This window comes from Plodia interpunctella, chromosome 23 (genome assembly GCF_027563975.2).
Source record: "Plodia interpunctella isolate USDA-ARS_2022_Savannah chromosome 23, ilPloInte3.2, whole genome shotgun sequence".
Classification (NCBI taxonomy): Eukaryota; Metazoa; Arthropoda; class Insecta; order Lepidoptera; family Pyralidae; genus Plodia; species Plodia interpunctella.
Window position 1 is genome coordinate 6,277,841 of NC_071316.1, and position 21,483 is coordinate 6,299,323.

At 36.5% G+C, this 21,483-nt stretch overlaps 2 protein-coding genes across 2 annotated transcripts; one reads left to right on the forward strand and one right to left on the reverse strand.

Annotated features, from left to right (window-relative positions):
• The first annotated feature begins 127 nt into the window (after positions 1 to 127).
• Positions 128 to 8,265, forward strand: LOC128680160 (facilitated trehalose transporter Tret1-like). The gene is made up of 3 exons (XM_053763024.2): positions 128 to 526; positions 6,136 to 6,271; positions 6,757 to 8,265. The coding sequence occupies exons 1-3, from the start codon at positions 446 to 448 to the stop codon at positions 8,085 to 8,087; spliced, it is 1,548 nt and encodes a 515-aa protein (XP_053618999.1). The 5' UTR covers positions 128 to 445; the 3' UTR covers positions 8,088 to 8,265.
• On the reverse strand, positions 8,265 to 19,591 carry LOC128680161 (facilitated trehalose transporter Tret1-like). The gene is made up of 5 exons (XM_053763025.2): positions 19,426 to 19,591; positions 14,108 to 14,200; positions 13,059 to 13,194; positions 11,713 to 11,885; positions 8,265 to 9,528 (listed from the first exon to the last, which is right to left on the reverse strand). Exons 2-5 carry the CDS (start codon positions 14,150 to 14,152, stop codon positions 8,404 to 8,406), a joined length of 1,479 nt encoding a protein of 492 aa, XP_053619000.1. The 5' UTR covers positions 14,153 to 14,200; positions 19,426 to 19,591; the 3' UTR covers positions 8,265 to 8,403.
• Positions 19,592 to 21,483: the final 1,892 nt, after the last annotated feature.

The following is a 21,483-nucleotide window of genomic DNA, read 5'->3' on the forward strand; positions in this document are numbered from 1 at the left end:
TAAAAGTTAATAGTTCAATAATAGATCGGAAAATTTTATGCTGTAAAGTGTGACCTAGCCTTTACCAACCACGCTTTGTATACAGCTGTAAACTACACAAGTTGTTTTGCCCGTAAACCGGCAAAGTGCCAAACGCCCGAAGTCGGCATTCACACTAGTACGTATGCACGTACAAGTACCGTCATTTCAGACGTTAGCATTGCAGTTTATCTATTTATTAAATTAATCTAATCAATTTTTATCTGGACTTGAAAATAATTCAAACACGTGTTGAAACAGCAGTCTTCAATTGTCAAGTGAAGTGACAGTACTGGTCGAAAATGCATTTAAAAAAATATTGAGTGATTTTTTAAATTTTATTTTTGTGGATAAGTGACAGTGACATGCGAGACAATCTGTGATTTTATTTATTTTTTTTTTTATATTTTTAAATGAGACTATTTTTATGACGTTCTCGAATATGGAAAATAACGTGGAAGGGGTGCAACCTAGTGACAAAAAATGGCATACCCCCTTTATGAGGCAGGTAAGAAAATATACCGAAGAAATTCTTTCAGAGTAGACAAGAGAAAAGAACAATTATTTATCTGTTCTTGCAATAAAACATTCATCATAACAATCAATATAATTCGTATTTAATTCTATTGATTTCTTCCAGAAGTACAAAAACATTTTGTTATAATTTTTCTTTTTGTGAGTCATCTTCGTCCTTTCAAAAATGGCGGCAAAATATAATTTTCTTTGTTTTCAACCATTGTGTTCAGCAGACAAGTTCAAATATACTTTTTCATGACATTTAAAGGACATGATAATGCATTTTTCTGTCTATTGAACAATTGTGACAAAAATAAAAGTAAGGGTTCAAAATTGATTTTAATACAACATATGTTTGGTGCGCTAATGTATCTAACCTAAACATTGAGGTTAAATAAAGATCTTGACTAAACTTCATCAGCTGATCCCAAAATTAATTTATTTCTTCCGTTTCTTTGTTACCATTTATTTTTGTGACATGTGGTAAGTAACCTATGACATTGAAGCAAAAACTTTTTCCGATTATTTATTTACAATACAATTTTTTGTGTAGTTTACGGAATTACTGCGTCATAGCAACACGTCCATCGACATATAAATTGTCTCGGATGATTGCCAAAAGCGAGCATTGCCAAGGCGTGTGGTATTTCTACAATGCCAACGTGTGGTTTTCCGGATATTCTTGATTATGTTATAATATAAAGGTTATGGTCTGATCTAGACACAGAACAAAAATGTGCTTGACTGTTACTTTGCGGACGACGTTTGGTCGTAATGTGTACAGGGTTACTGGTATAAAACACAAAACGTCCTAAAGACTAGTTGGATATCTACATCAAAACAAGCAACTTTTATTCTACGACTTTTCGTGATTCGTAGTTTTTTTTTCATATAAAAAAAAAACAATCTAATTTGCGATTCTAAGCAACACACACGAGACAGTGCATTAGCGTTATGTACCGGAATCGAACATAGAGTTAACGTTTTATAGAAATTAAAATTAAAACTAAAAAAAGGAAAATTGTTGTATTTATTACGTTTAGACAAAAGTCGTAGAACAAAAGATATTAGTATCTATGTAACTTATGCGCCTTTGGAAGGTTATGCGTTAGATACCAGTAACCCTGTATATTTTAAAAAAGTTCTTCGAGTAGACACCTAACGCAATCACTTGCAAAATGTCACTTAAAATGTTTTGGTTATGATGTTTCCGTTGAAGTAGACCGTGTGGAAAATACCGGCCTCCGGTTACGTTGAGATTTATAAACAGAGACCCTTCCGATTGTGTATTCAATTTAACGATTCATTTTACATATTCGAGCCCTCTTCCATACGCAGTATTTCCATGAACGATTCGATCGTGTTTCCAAAATTCATGTATTGTATTCATTAGTAGCTTTAAGAATGTCAATAATGAATTAAGATTTACAAAATTTCACGTAAAAGAAAAGTGCGTGTGAAGATCTGATTTCTAAAAAAAAAAATAAAATTTAAAGTTCATTTCAAGATTTTCCAGGGATTTCTTTAAAATTGAAGTAAATTGCCATGTTCATGATTTTACTGGCTCTTGTCCGCGGCTTCGCCCGCGTAATTTTCTCACGCGAACAGTTATATTTCCGGGACGAAACCCTATGTCCTTATACATACTTCAAACTACATGAAATGCAAATTGCAAGATTGGTTGAGTAGATAGAGCGTGAAAAGGTTATAAACAAACAAACTTACTTTCGCATTTATAATATTAGTTCGGGTTCTGACGAGAGTTCCAGGAATAAGTACTTGATAGAAGACAGATAGCAAGAAAGTGTCAATAAAATTATCTGCCTAGGTCCCTCAATCGCTTCGTACGACATCACGAGAGGATATGGTGCGCCTATTCCACGACGGAACCACAAGTTTTTCCTCTGTAATAGGTTACTTAAATGAGATATTAATGTTACATATTATGTATTCAGAATATTGGGCCAATTTTTGAATAGTAGGTAACAATTGTAAGGTGATTTGATGCGCCAGCGCAGTAAAATTACTGGTGTATATTACACGTCGTGTGTGTTTACACGTTGTTGTTGTCTTCTGTACTATATGGCATAAAAGAAAGTCGATTCCCGCTGTCGGCTATACGCTTAGTTTTTTTAAAACTACGCAACGGATTTTGATGCGGTTTTTTTTAATAGATAAAGTGATTGAAGAGGTAGTTTTAGGTGTATAATATATTATGGTATTACCTGAACGAAGCCAAAACGGGCCGCTTGTATTAATATAATCCGCATTCAGCTCGCGTGGTCGGTTATGCTCATGCATAACCCGTACTCTTAGTAGGGACATACACAAGGTTTAGGACAATCTAGCTAATGTAGTGCCATATTTGCTTTGGTGCACAAAATCGCCCAGCATGAATAGATTTCGAACCTAGGACCTTTCGATCACATGTGGCAAAACTGAAAATCGTAAAAGGCACTGTTGCGGCCAAAGCCTGGCAACACAGGCGACGACGGGCGTCTTATGCTAACTTACATCTTGTACGCACCCTTTGTCCCAAATAATAAATTCTAATCTACAAATTCACCGCCTTATAAACACAGTACATTCACAACCCTGTTCGCGCAGAGGCCTGAACAATCTGAACATACAGATTGTTCAGGCCTCTGCGCGAACAGGCACGGCAATGTATTCAATTTTCGTGTTGCAATAAATGTGGTTTACAAGGCCAATCATAATTTTCCTATGAAAATGTGTTTATATCATATTTGTTCTTTGATTAGACTGTCCATCATATAAGAAAATGCATTTTATTCATTGACTAATCCGTATTCGTGACACATGCAGGCAGCTTACCTATGTACTCACATAAAAAATATCCTTATCATTACATATTATAAACAATATCTCCTGTCTGTCTGACTATTCGCAATAAACACAAAAACCACTGCACAGATTTCTTTTTATCTTAACTTTAACCTGCGTGCCGCAATCGTTTAGACAAAAATGGCGAGAAAATCAACTGTTCAGGGTTCTGGTGCAACCCACTCTAGTGGTAATCACTAGAGTACAAGTACCTTCTTCTTGAAAGTAAGACTTTGACGCAGCAGTTAAAGAATTAAACGCCGAAAATAAGCCAATAGGCATTTCATAATAATCCTTGTTTTTATAGACTGTTATCTGTTTATCTGTTAATGACTACTCGACGAAGGTCCAGATACGGACGTTGTTGTTGATAGTGAGTTGATATAATTAATTACTTTGTTGTTAGTATCAGGTGACACTTGACATATATAATTAGTCTTGGAAGACATTCTAAACAAGTTCAAGTTGACCTTTTCTACGAGATTTTCATTTAAAAATATACCTATTCCTTCACCGGAAGCGGTGATGGTGTAATGGTTAAGACGCCCGCCATCGAAAGGTCCGAGGTTCGTATCCTACTCGTGCCACATGAGTTTCTATACCAATATGTATAGTATTCACACTCATGTATAGAAGTTTTCATCGATCACCACTTGCTTCCGGTGAAGGAAAAACATCGTGAGGAAACCTGCAGACTTTTTGATTATTAACTTGTGTGTGAAATGGAGAAGGCAATGGCAAACCACTCCATTAATAATGCCAAGAAAGTTGTTACGTGTGTTTCATTCCATGTAATGATCACGCCCCTCAGTCATGAGGAATACGACTATGAAGAGACTCCTTTACTATATACGCGCCAAAATGTAATATACTCTCCAGCTAGTCAACTATATACACACCAAAAATCACCTCAACCCAATGCTCCGCTTTGACGTAAACAAATGACAAAAACAGTGTCACGTTTCTAATATTAGTATGAATATCATTGCCAATATAAATCCGTGTTTTCTTACTAATATCACCTAACTAATATTCTAAATGCGAAAGTGTGTTTCTCTGAAGGCATTGTCAAACAGCTAGTTCGACTTCGAGTTGAGTAATTGTTGGTCAAATCAAGGTAAAATGTCGATTTATAAAGCAATCTTCACCCCCATTGGACAAAATGGGGGTGAAGTTTGTGATATTATGGCTAAACCCAGCAGTACTTGGCTGTACCTATGTTTGGCCGGCCAGACCTAAGTGTCACACATAGGTATTGTCCGCTTATCATAGGCTAGACGCATACATCAGGTGTCAAGTGTGGCAACCCTGCGGTCCATATTGACAGCAATTTACAAATCTTTCTGCACAAGTATCATATAATTAGCCGAGATAAAAACATAGTAAATTCATAACCGAATTATCGTGATAGCTGTGAGCTTTATTTTATGATCCAATGTCAATAAACGAATATTCCAATTATGATATCAAAATTTGATGACGTCAAACAGTTTGCCACATTTCAATAGGGTAGGTTATGATTATTATATTTTAAATGTGATTTGTGAATTAAACAAGTATTATAAAGCGCTATCCACACATTTCCGAGTCAGGACTATCCGTGGCGTGTTCAGTATTCTATTCAGTATCAGTTTCAGGGTTCCCGTCAGGGACGTGCCATCCGTCACCCGCATTCACACATAACAGGGAAATCGGTGTCGGTGTAATGCTGCTTCTTTAGCCGATACGCATACAACACGATGTCTTTATTTAACGAAAAAATATTAGTAGTAGTTTAGGCGTGAATAGAACCACTACCGTTCTAGAATAGAACCACTCCCCCCTGATGGGTCTCGTACAAGCTGACACGGCCTTGACAGCTGAGAGGCAATAATAGCATTCTCAACGAGGATAGACGTCAGGAAGGCCGAGCGTAAAATCACAGTCGACTCTTCAACATTTTTTGGTTTATTTTTTGTAATGACCCGGCCGTTTGCCAGACGACATCACTCTAGGAATTCTGTGGTTGCCTATAAAGGCATTTGATCCTTTAGTCGTCTCGTACGACATCCGCGAGTGGTTATGCAGTGGACTGGTGTTAAACCACGCCTCTCTCTGTTAATGAGTTTGGAAATAATCTACCTAAACAAGATACCTACATTCATAAGGAAAACTATATTAGTACTTTTAAGCGTGACGTGGCGTGTGATCAATGACCACCGCAATCTTAACACGCTCAAATCATAGCCAGGTTACTAAGCAATTGCACTGATACACTATCACAACAATATTGAATAGCAACTAGATAGTATAATGTTGAGACGTGCCAATCAGCCATTACGATTGCTGACGATAGCCGCGTCATAGAGATAAAACTCCGGTCAAGGGGAGTAGGGCTTAGCATTGCCCAAAAAGCAGCTAAAATATGTCTGTTTCAAATTCGTTCCTCTTCTCTGATTGCGTTGTTTTTTATACTACCAAGTAGGCAAACAGGCCCACCTGATAGAAAGTGGTCACCACAGCCTATTAACGCCTGCAACACCAGGGATGTCTGTTATATGACCTCGGATCTTTTGCTCCAGTACCCTGTAGTCACACTGCCTCTCTCACCCTTCAAATCGGAACACAACAATGCAAGCACTGCTGTTTGGCTGAAATAGACAAGAGTGAGACAGACAGACGAGCTTTGTATCAAGGTCTGATAATTTCACTCAGAGAAGAAAATAATCTTCGGTCCTTAGGCTATTTAATCAATTAAATTTATGTTCCAAATTCCAGTGCTTCATCACAGCGGGCGTGTCCCTGAACATCGTCGCGCACGGCTGCGTCATAGGCTTCTCTGCCATCTTGATTCCCAGTCTTAGGAGACCAGAGTCTCACATCCACGCCACGCCCGCCCAGGAGTCATGGATAGGTAACGTTTTATTTTGTGACTAACTTTTGTCCGAACCTTCCTGGTTTGGGTTCGGAGAAGAGTTTAAGTTCTGGTTTCCTACTTTTTGTCATCCGCTATTCTTAATAGTCAGACTATTGGCATTGTTCCTTGACGACCTCTTCGGTTTGAACCTTAAAAATGTGTTCAAGATAGGTTAACGTACCGAGATTTTGTGCAGATTCATATAATGTATGTATATTCTAGTAGAAAATATTTCTGTACGCACATATTGTATCCCAATTACCTTTCTTAGTCCCAAATGTCCCAATGAAGAATCTCATCCACGCCACGTCAGGCGTCGAGTATCAAAGGGACCCAGTTTACATAATGCCTACAAGATAATTTAATTGACAATTAATGAATATATGATACTGTTTGTCAAACGGAATAGTGTTTATACCTAACTACATATATTTCTAGTTAAAATTTTTATACTTGTTTAATTATTAATTTTAAATTTGCAGCCTCCGTCGTGGGCGTCGCTCTAATCATGGGCAACTTCATCATTACACCTCTGATGGGCGCCATCGGCAGAAAGCGGTCCCACCTGTCCACCATCGTGCCCATCATGACCGGCTGGATCATGCTGTTGCTGGCCAACAGTGTCGCAGGCCTCATCGTCGCCAGAGTCCTTCAGGGCATCGCCATGGGCATGCTCGGCCCACTAGGCTCCATCATCATAGCTGAAATGACAGACCCTAGGAACAGAGGCGCCTTTTTAACTTGCGTCTCTCTGTCTTTAACTATCGGCGTCCTTTTCAGTCATGCTTTAGGAACTATACTATCCTGGCAATATTGTGCGCTCATCTGCTCATTCTTGACGTTCACTAGTCTGATCATGATCATATACGCTCCAGAATCACCATCGTGGCTGATATCTAAAGGGCGTTATCAAGAAGCGAGCGATATCTTCTTCTGGCTCCGAGGACAGAATGATCTACAAGTAGATGAACTGGAAAGCATGGTAAAGGCCCAAAAGATGATTAGAAAATCAAGCGTAGCTGGACAAACGTTAACTTTCGGGGCGAGGGTCAAGCGAGGCTTCCGATACTTTTTCACGACCTGTAGAAAGCCTGGTTTCTATAAACCAATTATTATAATGCTCTTCATGTATATCATGTTTCAATTCGCCGGAATCAATGTTATCAGCTCCTATGCTATAGATATTATCAAAGACGTCGTCGGCCCTGAAGCAAATGCCAAAGTTATTATGGTAGCATTAGATATAGAAAGACTGATTTGTAACATTATGGCTGTGTTTCTTATGAAGTATTTTGCGAGGAGAACTGTGCTATTTAGCAGTGGATCTATATGTATTTTAGCATATATTGGAAAGGGAACGTACGTGTACGCGAAGGAGAATCATATCTTGCCAGCAGATTTTGAGAATCAATGGATACCTATAACTTTAATAGGAATTTACATGTTCTCACTAACGATTGGTATATCATCGGTGCCATTTGCTATATCAGGCGAAATATTCCCATTGGAATACAGAGGATTAGCGGGAGGCCTGAGTATTTTACCACTATCATTGAACTTCTTTATAGCTGTCAAATTCTTCCCAATTCTGAAGGATGCTATAACATTGCCGTATACATACTTCCTGTATGGAGGGGTAGTTGCTATATGTTTAGTGTTCCTGTACTTTATGTTGCCAGAAACGAAAGATAGGACGCTGCAGCAGATTGAAGACTCACTATGTGGAATTTCTCGTGAGGACAGACTGAGTTCCGAGCCGCTGAATAAGGAGGGTGGAGAATTGAGAAGGTGCAGTTCGCATATCCTATACTAAGAGCAATCAGTATTATTAGTTAGCTTCAATAATGAAGTGAACAAGCGAAGTTTATTGGAATATTAACAGTGATCTTTATGTAATTGAAATTGTATATTTTCAGATAAACTTATTTTATACGTTATATATAATTATGTTGTTGAAATTGGAAAATATTAAATTAATTTACACAATGAAATGGATATTATTTCTTGACTCACTTTATTCCGATATAGATACACATATTGTCATTTGATCTACTAGTTACTTCTGTCGGAGTCCCTCGGCTCGCTATAGGAGAGCCTGCAGTACGTTCCAAGTGTTCCAGCGGGTCCTTTCATTCGCCATCGTCCTTGTCAACTTCCACTTTGACAAGTTCCAACATCTTATCACTTTCAGTTCCATCAACCTTTGTCATCTCACATTCTATTCCCTTAAAATGACATTCAATTTCATACAACGTCTTGCCTTTAGTTTCGGGAAGGAGAAAGTATAAAAAACTACCACAAACACCAGTGCAAAATGCATAAACACAAAAAGTACCGTTTATACCTATTTCTCTGAATGAAGTTGGCGCAGTTTTTACTACAACGAAGAACATAAGCGACAGAATCAATCCCGTAACTCCACTGCCCAAGCTTCTGTACGCCAAAGGAAACACTTCTCCAGCAATAGTCCATGGAATTGGGAGAATTCCTAAAGTTTTACCAAAGATGTATGCTAAAGTGGGTATCACAGGTATCCATTTGTACTCCTCCGGTATGTAATCTAAATCACGCAAGTACAAAAGTAATGCTGTTAAGAGTAATGACACAATAGTCATTATAACACCCGAGAAAAGTACTGTCCTTCTGTTTAATCTATTTACAACGAAACAGGATAATACTGCCGTTGCGAATCGAAGTATATCTACCATTAGCATGCTGGTGTAATCTTCAATAGCGCCACCAGTAACTTCCTTCATCATAGGCACAGTGTAGGAAGGTACGACAGTCATACCAGATACCTGGAACAGTACAAACATGAACATCATGATCAAAGTTGGTTTGTAGAACTCCGGTTTTAATATCACAGTCCTGTAGTGTCTATATCTGGTGACTTTGATTTCGTTCTTCTGTTGTTTCTGGCTGTTGAGGAGGATTTCTAGTTCTTTCTCCGAGGCCGGGTTGTATCCTCGGAACCAGCGGAACGCTTTGCGGCATTCGTCGAATTTGCCGACTGAGGCTAAGTAGGGTGGGGTTTCTGGGCTCAGCGTGATGAGTATTAAAGACATGACGTAGAAGCTACCGATGGCGATGCCGGCAGACCTCCAGAACAAGAGGGTGCCAAGGGTGTGGGCGACGAGCATCCCCAGGGCGAAGGAGAAAGCGATGGTCGCGAGAAAGGCTCCTCTGTGCTTTGGGGCTGAGTACTCGGCTATGGAGACAGGCGCGGCGGCTGCTTGGAGGCCCATTCCAAAGCCCTGAAAGATAACAGTGTATATTTAGAATTTGATCGACCTACAAAACAAATTGGATTTTAGCTAGGAAAGTTGACATCATCTTCATATGGGTAATCCATCAAATATTAGTTTTATGGCAGTGTTTCAGTCTAATGTTTGCACATACAAACCAATAAAATAAAAAAACAAATGTTTACAAAAACCATTGAGATGTATCTCGGTAGGCGATTGGATAGTTGTTGTTTTAGTATAACACGTAATTAATTAAGTACGCTAGTATATGAAGATAGTTATAATATGTTATATAGTTATAGTAATATTTTAAATTGCCAAAAAGAGACAAAACATACTTTAGCATAAAGTTTGCTTTAACTTTATTAGCAATAACAAGATCATCAAGGTTAAGGTACCTATCCGTTTTTACAATAAATTTCCTAAATGGATTCTTGATTTGCCGGACAAAAAATTTAGAAATTATATAAAAGAAGTACTTTGTAAAAGGGCATATTACAAGTCTGATGATTATAATGACAATAATGTCTGGCCCAAGCATGGTGCAGTATCCTCATAACATATGTAATTGATTTATGACATTATTACGTACGTTTTGTACATTTAGCTTTTTATTTATATATATATTTTGTGTGACAATTTTCAATAATTTTATTGGAAATAATTTTATGAAAATTGAAATATTTATATTTTATTTATTCATTCAAATGTTGTCATTTTTAATAATGATGTAAATTCGTCCTCCTAATTTTTAATTATAAGACCTATATTTGTTAATTGACGTCCTTGAAGAAAAGGCTGCGGTGAAGTTTGTTGCGCCCCTTCTTCTTCACCTGCGCTTTGGAAGCCGGCAGTAGACTTAGTTTAAGTAATTTTTGACGTCAGTAAGTGATGTATATCATCCTAAATTGAATAAATAATCTTGAATTTGAATCTGAGTTAGTATCATACTTGCTGCGATTATTTCCTAGAAAAATGTTGTGGGAACGCAAACGCAAGTTGAAACCACGCCATCACTTTTGATCAACTTGCAGCCATTACCCACTGAACTAATAATCACAATGTTCAGCTCAAATGACATTTCGCAGATAACTAGCGCCGTTGTCATCGGTCAATTGACCACCAAAGATGAACCAATTGAAGCCACAATCACGAGAGCCATCAATTGTATCGTAACTCGTGATTCCGATTTTGTGGACATCAAAATGTGGCATAAATATTACGATATGGTGATATTATTGATGTTGCCTTAATTTGGGACACTTGAAACGGTTTAAATGTATTGTATTAAATTACATTACGTCATGCAGCAATAATATATAGCCTATATATCTACATGTTGGTTTGCATTTAACTTCTCACTATCGAATCGATTCGCAGTGATGCTCTAACCAATCACAGTGCAGTATTGGGACACGACGAGAACGACAACGCAATTTGATTGGTTAGCTGCGTCTCACTGCGAATCTCCTCGATAGTGAGGCACGTTCCGGTAAATAAAAGCCCTCATATCTGTTGATTGATTCGCGTCGGCATCTGTGGGTTCGCCATTCAATATACGATACATAGCGTAGTTTGTATATATATATATATATATATATATAAGAGTTTTTACCGCAAACAATAACCAGCAATATACTTCGAAATCGCCAAGTTTGTCAAACTGCCGACATAAATATTATAAATCCTGTGGTATGCCAGGTAATAAAGTACTTAAATCAAAATAGAATTAAACACCCCACAATATCATGCGTATAGCGTAATAGATACTAGCTATCGTGCATCCATAGAAAAAAGAAAGTGCATCGAATCAATCAAAACAACGAACGAATTCGCCACTAGGAGCGCTGGTTTAGAGAAAGGTCCAGGTACTGCAATATGATCTATGGTCCAAGTATTTTTTTTATGTCAGTCATAGTCACGGGGCGTAGCGAATTACGGCAGGGAGGGGCAACTGCCCCCTCTTAGAAGAGCGATGGTTTGCTGGTAAACTGTAATTCTGACTACTAATAATTTATCTTATTTTTCTAAAAATAGTTACTTTTAACAAAGCATACTTTAATTATTATAGAACAATATAATCTAGGACTTTATTGTCTGCCCCTCCCCCTACAAGTACGAATGAGACCAAGAATACGCAAGGATGAGAGAAAGATATATCTCTCTCTCATTCTTGCGTGTTAATAACGTTACCTGAAGAGTCCTGCTGATGAGCAAAGCGGTAGGGCCTCGGGCAGCGACCATCAAAGCCCAGCCCCCCATAGTTGGTAACGTGCTGAGCTGGTTGGTCAGCCGTCTTCCAAGCTTCTGAAGGCTGAAGGGAGCCACAAGGATGCCCACAATTAGCGCCAGGCCCAGAATTGACGCTGAAATTACAAAGTTGAAACGTGACAATTTAGCTAATATTTTTATACTATTAAAGAGGCATACGGCGCATCTGATGGAAAGTGGTCACCACAGCCTATGGACGTTTGTAACATAAGAACATTGCCGACATTGCAATTTTACACTGCCCCTCTCTCATCCTTCAAACCGGAACACGTTAAAATGGTTTTGTTACACATATGCTTTTTAACTTATTTTTGAAAATAATTTCAATTCCCGCTCGATTCTTGACTTTTTTATACGTACAAAAATACGTTAACAATAAAACTTTACAGTGATTTATGAAAGGCCCCTTATTTAAATTTATTTATTTATATTTATAAAGGTTTACCTCAAATAATGACAACAATACAAGTTGTAACACAAACTCCACATATGACACGGGGTGATGGGGACCTTGGGTAGATCCTCTATGCGAAGTTTCATGTAAATATTAGGGTGAATTTCCCGAGCGTTTTAAACTCCATCGCGTGCTGTCATATCATAGTGAATTTAATTTGTACCATACACACACAAATCTAATTATCCCATTTTATAAATAAGTAAACTACTGGTACAATGTTAATATTATAAATATTTAATTTAAAAAGAATGAATCTTTATATTTTTTAAAATGTGCGACACTAATGAAACGCGAACGTCGCGTTCAAAAGTAGTGCAAAAGGAAAATTGACCTCAAATAGTGTTTGTTTACATGTCAAGATTACATTTTCATGGTTAATTTTTTTATCCCCCTTTTTGGGAATCGCATAAAGAATCTACCTAAAAAGGTATTTCCGGGATTTCCCAGGTCGACTTTGGTATATTACCAAATATTACATACGAAATGGTAGCAAAAAATATTTATATATTTTTAAATCATATAACTCAAACTCAAATATATAAGTATTAGAAAAAAATCAATACAAATGTACCTATATGAACGAACGAACACTGAAAGTTCCTCAAGCGAAATACGTAATGCGTCGGTTATTATTAATTAATTATTAATTAATAAAAAATATATATTAATGATCACTGATTTTCGGGACAAAAATCCCGCAAGGGGTGGTGATGGCGGGCCATCACCACCCCTTGCGGGATTTTTGCCCCAAAATTATCCCAAAAGCGGGACGTCCCCGAAAATCCGGGACGTTTGGCAAGCCTAGACGTACCAATCCATGATTCATGTTCCTCGTTGAGTTTGAGCACTGAGTCAGGCTGACGCAGCTGCTGCAGAAGAACACCTGGGTATGCAATGTTGGCGCCAGTACCGACCATGTACAGCATCACCCCGCTGACTGCCATCAGCTGAGGAGTTGAATCCAGTTGAGGAAATATACATTTGGTACAGACAACAGCACATCAACCTGTTCATTGCAAACTCGCTGCCTATTACCTCGTCATAGAGGTTCGTGCTGGGATGCGGGATGACTTGATGTGCTGTTGACTGTACCAGCTGAAAATCAGCGTCCTAAGTCAAAACATTTAGCTGAGCTGGTCCATTTCTCACACTCGCACGATCTAATTATTCTATTAAAATCTAGGTAATTCTTTAAGAAAAATGATGAAGAGTATGTTTACTAATTTTCAGATTTTTATCTTGAAAATTGTATTATTTCCCATACAATCTTTCACCCCCCTGAAGACACCGCCCTTTGAAGGGCTTAATTCTCAGAAAAATCGGAAACACGTATTCATTAATTTGTTGTAAACAACTAAAACCCAAATTTTCAAGTCGCTAACTTCAACGGTGTAGGACTTTCATATAAAAGTTTTTTACCCCTTCAACCCCTTTCGGGGCGGAATTTCTAAAAATCCTCTCTCAATGCTCACCTACACTCCCTAAGAAACCTACATGCCAAATTTCAGCTTCCTACGTCCAATAGTTTCGGCTGTACGTTGTCTGTCAGTCACTCAGTCACACTATTCAAATTTTGACATTTTTAATAATGATGTAAATTCGTCCTCCTAATTTTTAATATTGACTTTTAATAATTGACGTCCTTGGAGAAAAGGCTGCGGTGAAGTTTGTTGCGCCGCTTCCTCTTCACCTGCGCTTTGGAAGCCGGCAGTAGACTTAGTTTAAGTAATTTTTGACGTCAATAAGTGATGTATATCATCCTAAATTGAATAAAGAATTTTGAATTTGAATTTGAGTAACGCAAGAGTTTTATATTATATAATAGATAAATCGTGTTGAAGAAGAAGACGAAGACTATACCTGCTTCATAAATGGAGGCACCCGCTGCCTCGCGTGTTCAGTCATTTTACTAATTCACAAAGATCTTTGGTGTTTAGACGTCCATGATGGATTCTGAAATGGATGAAGGAAATTTTAATTTGCTGGTAGGTGACCCAGGATACAGGCTTCCGCTCAGTTTGGTGTCTCCAGTGCTCCACAGAAGTTCTAAATTTAGATTAATCTAAATATTATGTTGTACGTAATTATATTATGGTTTTACCCGAGCAAAGCCGGGCCGGTACGCTAGTATTATAAAAAGAAATCACTCCGTCGAGTCGGTCTGTCTGTATGACGATAAACTCAAAAAACTCCGGGCGATTTTTTTAATAAATAGTGATTTCTTACGAAGGTACCTGACTGATTCCCGAGCGGAGCAGTGATGGGCCACTAGTAATTAAATAAATAATCGATAATAATAAGTCAGGTTCCGTACCTTGATTATATACGCCACATTAAGGTTATCTTCAATTTCGAGTGTCTGTCTGTTCGAACTTCACAGCTAGTTAGCTTCGAAACTACTGAACCGATTGAGTTGAAAAGTTAACATATGTAAATCTCTGGCCCAGAGACAGACAAATACTTTTTTTTCTCTCTCAGATCTTATCGTTTTCCCGGTTTCTTCCTCAGACGTTGAGCATCGGAACCCAGGGTCCGCTTTCCTACATTTTCGTCTCCACTTCGCACGGTCGTCGGCATCCCTAGTCGTCAGACCATTGGTACGCATATCGTCCTTGACGACATCGGACAAAAACAGACAAGTACATAATTAAATTTATTTTTTTTTCTAGCGCTACTTTTCCTTTTTTTTTGAGGTACGGAACCCTAAAAACTGTAAGTAACCATCGATTAACGCAGTAACAGTTCCGCCTAGGTAACTTTCACTCGTACGACGTCATAGTGCCACAATACTACTCAGCATATTTTACAAAACGTCCTGTCCGTGTATCGGCATTTGTATATAGACGCGACCGAAACATGATCAACAAAATCAAGCTATTATAAACCTAATATATTTTATTTATACGTAACTTTTTGAATATTTATCCTGTTCACCGCGTAATTTAGATCTAGACTTTGTTCATTATGGCTCTTCAGAGATGGGCGTATAAACGATAAGCATATATATAATACTATTGTTTAATTTAAGCACAATAATCGGTTAATACATTTAACAATTATCGTTAACTGCTTACGGTTGAAATTTTAACACTCGGGCAAATTTTAATTCGATAAGAAATTATAGTTCATTGAAATCGTTCAAAAATTCAAAATGTCATCAAAGTAACAACAAGTCGAAACTAAATTAAGTAAATTAAATTCTGCTACGTTAGCAACAATTTCCAAAGAAAATTGTATTACGTTTACAATTTTCAAGATTTTTTAATTTAACAACTTTTTCCAACAAAAAAAATAATAGGTAAGCAATCAAGCAGATAAAAACAGTTAAGAAAAGCTATTTTTTTAAAATAATTTGATGACTAAATCTGTTATTTTTTTAAGCCATTTAGGCGTTTAGCCCACCTCTAAGAATAGGACCACGTGGATGTCGTACAAGGCGAGTAAGCCTTAACAACTGATACGCAACTATACCATCCTTAAAGAGAGTTGACGTTAGATACAATGCGGTGTAAAAGCATAGCCAAATCTTCAAAAATTTTTTTACGCGATCTCTGGGCATCGCAGCTCCGAATATAAATGGTAACACGCGAGGATGAACGATAACTCGTAAAGAAAAACGTACTATACATTTTACAAACAAATCATAGTACCATAATAGTTGTTTACCGTATCAAATTGAACATGTCCCATCAATTAACGACTCACAAAAGCCTGACAAAAAATGATGACACTGCGGTTATAGTCAAGAGGCAGTAAAAAAATATCTCTTCCTAGTCGAGTGTCCATCACTTTTTATGGAATTAATCCATACTACCTAGTTGTTCGCCGCGAACGTTGACCTCGCGACCACAATAAATTTTGATGAGATTTTTACAAAGTTGTGAATATTTCCAAAACGACTTAGCCTACATACCTTTTAAATTTCATCAAACTCAAATCGGACCAACGGTTATCGCGTTACATATATATATATATACTTACATACATATAAAAAATGTATTTTGGCGCCAAGTAGAATGTTATACTTGGTCGCTTCGCTCGCTCTGTCAATAAGTACTATAAATGCAAAAGTCTGCATGGACCGATTTTGATGAAATTTGATATGCATGTAGTTAAAGAACCCTATTCAAACATAGGGTACTTTTTTTCAAAAATCAACCCCCAAACGACTACAATATTAAGGGGTGAAAGTTTATATGAAAATCGTGTCTGTTCCGCTTTCGCAGAGAAATTTACGGGGGCAAAGCCGCAGGTAAAAGCTATTAGAATATAAATTGTTGTTATAGTCAACAATCTTTGCACACGACCTACCGAGACTAGACTAGATATGTTTTCCTGTATACAAAGAGGAAAATATGACATTTACCTATGAAATGTAACATAACATATTATCACATTGGCTGTCCTTCGCGGTGTTGGAGAGCCTTCATCAAAATTAACGTCAATTTATGTGGCAAATATTGATAAAACTAAATCGGCAGTTTCTCTCCTTATCTGAGCATATTTATCTTCGCACGTTGTATCCCTTCCCTAGTTGCCAGAACAATTAAATCGGCTGTATAGAAAAAAGTAACTAGGTATAAATATGATATACTAGCTACGCCCCGAGGCTTTGTTTCCGTGGTAATTTCGGGATTAAAAGTACTCTATGTATTGTTCCAGGTAATATTCTACACGTGTACCAAATTTCATAACAATCCGTCCAGTAGATTTCGCGATTTGGCGTGATAGAGCCACACACATTTATCCTTACAAACTTTCGCATTTATAATATAATAATAATATTAGTAAAATATACTTAAATCGATTGTAGTTTTTCTACCTATATTTTTTTTTACATTTTGATTAAAATAAACAATTTCTCAATTTTCTGACACGAACAGACAATAGATACCTACAAAGTGATAAACAATTGTATGACTGGCACATTAGCAACGGCATATTAATTAATCAATAGAAAAATTAATTTTGAATGCTCCAAGGAGAAATTATTATTAATATTACCCAATACCTAATTATCTAAAGCAATATTAAATGTATTGCGTTCGTGCAAATCAAGATATATAATCTACAATTCGACATGATTGTATTGCGTTCATAAAAACTTTTATTATCGTTTTATGAACTATTGAACAAATATTTGTTATTATTCAGTCACACTTCGGGTGTTATTTTTCTAATAAAATAATTTTCCGTAACCTCTGTCACTCCAAGCAGTTTCAACTGTCCATACGACGAAATTGAGCATTAGATTGAGCTAATGCTCAATTTTGTCGTGAAAGATAGACAAACAAATACACATACCAATAGTGGAAATTTCGGAATCGAAATTTCGGAAAGTAACCTACATATATGTATATTCTACCCGGGTACCAAATTTCATCGAAATCCATTCGATATTTTTTTGCGTTATTGTTATTTGTACACTGTTTGAAAAGTAAATATAGTGACTTTTAGCGGTAACAGCAAAAGCAAAGTTATATCCTCAGTTCTATCTTATATGAGCGTTTTGCCGGTTACTTCCTCAGTCATTGAGCGACGAAGACCAGGAACCGCTGGTTTAATTTATTTCCTGTCAGTTCATTAGAAGATATCCTCGTAAATCACGCTCTGTTACTGAGAACTGGTTCTCATTGAGCTGACAACCTATTCATATGTGACCTAAAAGACCTATATTTAATGACAGGAATTAAGCAAGTATGTAGCAGAGTAAGGGATTTTAAAGGCTCTGAAAATGCTTACAAAGTATGTTATCTTTTTAATGTTTTTTTTTTAAATAAATCATTTGACTTTGATACTTTTTAACCGATTTCAAAGAAGAGGAAAAGGTGCTCATACGCATATATCTTGACTTTTTGCCGAATAAAGCTTTTCTTTCTTTTATTTATAAGTTTAATCTGTGTTACCGTGTCCTCCAAATCAAACTTGAATCTGATTACCACATTCTTTACACATAAAAAAGTAACGTTACTTACGTTAAGTTTTTAACTTTATCGCGTTTTGGGGGGATTCCTTTTTAGGATACGTATATAATATATTAAGGATGGATTGATTTAAAGCAAATCAATAGCTTTCTTCTCCAAGGCCGGTGTTCAGAATAACACAAAATCGATATCGCAATAAAACGCGTTTGTTTCGTGTTCCAAGTAACAATTCGAACCAACTTGTCATGTAAAACGGATAACATCGGAGATTTAATTGGGCTGTCGGGCGCCTGTCTGAAGGTCTACCACGAAATTAACTACGTATCACGTTCATTACATTCATTCTTTTCATTCATACATGTTATCTATTTCTTCCATATCGTGTAAAAAAGTACTCTTAACATTGGTGCAAAATTTCGAGAAGATTATGGTTGTGTGAATAAAGCATGAAGAGGTAACAAACAAATAGAAAAACAATTTACTTTCGCTAGTATTAATTAGGATTAGAATACTATCAATTAACCAGTTTCATAAAGGAATGTATACGACACGTATTATCTTTAAAAAGAATAGAGAAAAAAATATACTAACTGACTATAATATTATACTAAATTATACTAAAACAAACGAAAATTGCATCACATATAAGGAAGGGTAAAGGCCACTATACCGCGTAATCTGTGAATCAAATTTTATATATAAATTGTAAAACAAAGTCCTCTGCTGCGTTTGTCTGTCCGCGATAAACTCAAATTACTGCACGGATTTAAATGCGGTTCTCATCAATAGTGCGCTTCTTGAGGAAGCTTCAGGTGTGTAATTTATTACGATTTTTGCTAATTAATTAACTGGGTTTGTAGCCCAGACGACAAAATGACAAAATGTATGAACTGGGATGATTAGTAGATGTTAAAAAAATACATTTAACGTTTTTTTGTGCCCGGAATTTGTCCCGACTGGGGAATTAGTATTCATACTATGTTATGATCAAAGTCCAAGATATCTAAATAATTATAATGGTGTGTTACATTCTGCGGTTAAATACTATACATAACTGTCTTTAAATATCAAAATATTCATAGCTTCAATTGTACGCCTTTCACATGTTTTAGCAATAAATTTACAATTTCTTAAATCTCTTACTTAAATGCTATACGTCACTATAGAATCTTTAATTTATCGGATAGCGGAGCATCACACATTCGCACAACAGTTGAAACAAAACAAAAAACAGCGCTTTAAAAAAAAACTTACCTAAATAACCACATAAATTTCAATGACAAGTTACCACACACAAATCGATTCACAACATTACGCAAGTAACATACTATTATACCTAATGCAAAATCACAACACATAACATATTTGTTAAACAAAATTATATATATACGTCCTTTCTTCGCTGAAGTCAAAGTCGACTGCTTGCAAAAACCTGCAGGTCGGGGTATCAAATGATTGAGAGTCGTTGGGAGGGTAAAGTGTTCCGTACAATACAATAGTGTATTGAAAGGTTGAAGTTCAGCTTTTGTTTTTAAAGTTGATCAATTTACGAGTTTGATTATTTAGTTTATGTTCTCGTTAAATTTGTATTACGTTAAGAATATTTTTGTAGACATTGATTAAATTTCAAGTTCTCTATCTATTAAAGTTTGATATAATATATTTTATTAGTTATGCATAAATGTAATTTGTCTGTATGTGTATCTTTATAAATAAAAACGGTAGCACGGGTAGAAATGGTAGAATATAGAGTGGAATAATCCTTAAAATTATTTTTATTCGGAAATTTATAGGTTAAAGTATTGGAAAGTAGCTTATATTTCGTTTACAGGTGTGTAATATCCATATAACTATGAAACATAAATAACAACCATTTTCCAAGGTGTAAGTGAATATAAAATTAGCCATCATTATTTTTCTCTCTGCCCATTACTGAGCATGACTCAATTTGCGTACACTACCCCCGCTCTTGTCCACCTACGACCGCGACTTTCATTATATCTGTCAATCTCATTGCAGGTTGACATTTCTTGCACCTTTAAATGATTGCTTATGATTTTTATAAAATTTGTAGATAAGGTGATATGGGAAAATAAGGTTAATTAAACAGTCTTTAACTTAAATAGAGCGGTAATAAATATAAGTAAATAAAAATACTGTAGCGGGAGCTAGGTGATTATGCTCGACCGCCACAAAGGGAAGATCTTCCCGCCAGGCTGGTGCAGCGCCGGGGAACCGCACGCGACAGACGGTGTCATGTCGGAGGTTGTATGTATGCTTCTAATCGAAAACGCACTGTCTGCGCGGTCTAGGCTTGTTAGCTGTCCATAGTGAGTCGACCGTCGTGCCATCTGTCAGTGTCCTGGATCACTTGTGTGGCTTGTTATTCGTTGCGTTTGGTCGGCTTTTTACATCTGCGCCGTTGTGCATGTGGCGTGGTAGATGTCGCCACAATACCATTAAATTTTATTGTACATAACTAAAGTGTTAAAAATCATAGAAAATACCATGTCACCATAGATAAAATATATATTTCTTTTATCTATGCTTGTCACAGATAAAACTTAATAAATATTAATAACTATTTATAATCAACATTAAAATAATAATTTCCTAATGTTAGTGCCTCTTATTTTGATGGAACCCTAAATACTCGAATTTTGAGTTTTGACTGTGACGTCAAGGAGAAGGTATACACAATATAATTAACTTAGAAATAAATATTAATCTAATTCATTGTAGCTTTGGTAAACATCATTCAATTTAGAATATGACGTGAAAAAGTACCTGTGAAGGCCTAATTTCTGAATAAATGATTTGATTTTGATTGAATCAAAGTCACAACTTAACACCACTTAAGTAAACGAATAAGTTACTGTCTTCGTTCAGGGAATTCTACACGAGGTCAAAGTCATTGAGCGATTGTACAGATTATAGTGTATTACCTGTGATATATATGCTCAAATTGAGCATATCCTATATCATTAAGTATACAACCATATATATTGAGCAGACCAATGTATGATGTAACATTGATCTACACTAACAAAGTCACCTCACCTGTATGTACGTCTGTAATACTATAAACTCAAAGATTATCATGGATTTTCTAATAGAATCAATATGTTTTTTTTTTACAAAAGTGTCATTATGAACACAAGCTATTATTGTTGTCAGTGAGATCTTATTGCATTTAATGTGTGACAAAAAATCAATGTCCGTACAGTAAACCGTTGAGGAGTTTGCACGTCTGGAGCCGTTCTTGGGTGCACCATCAGTCATGCTTATGATATAATACATTTTCATTTAAAC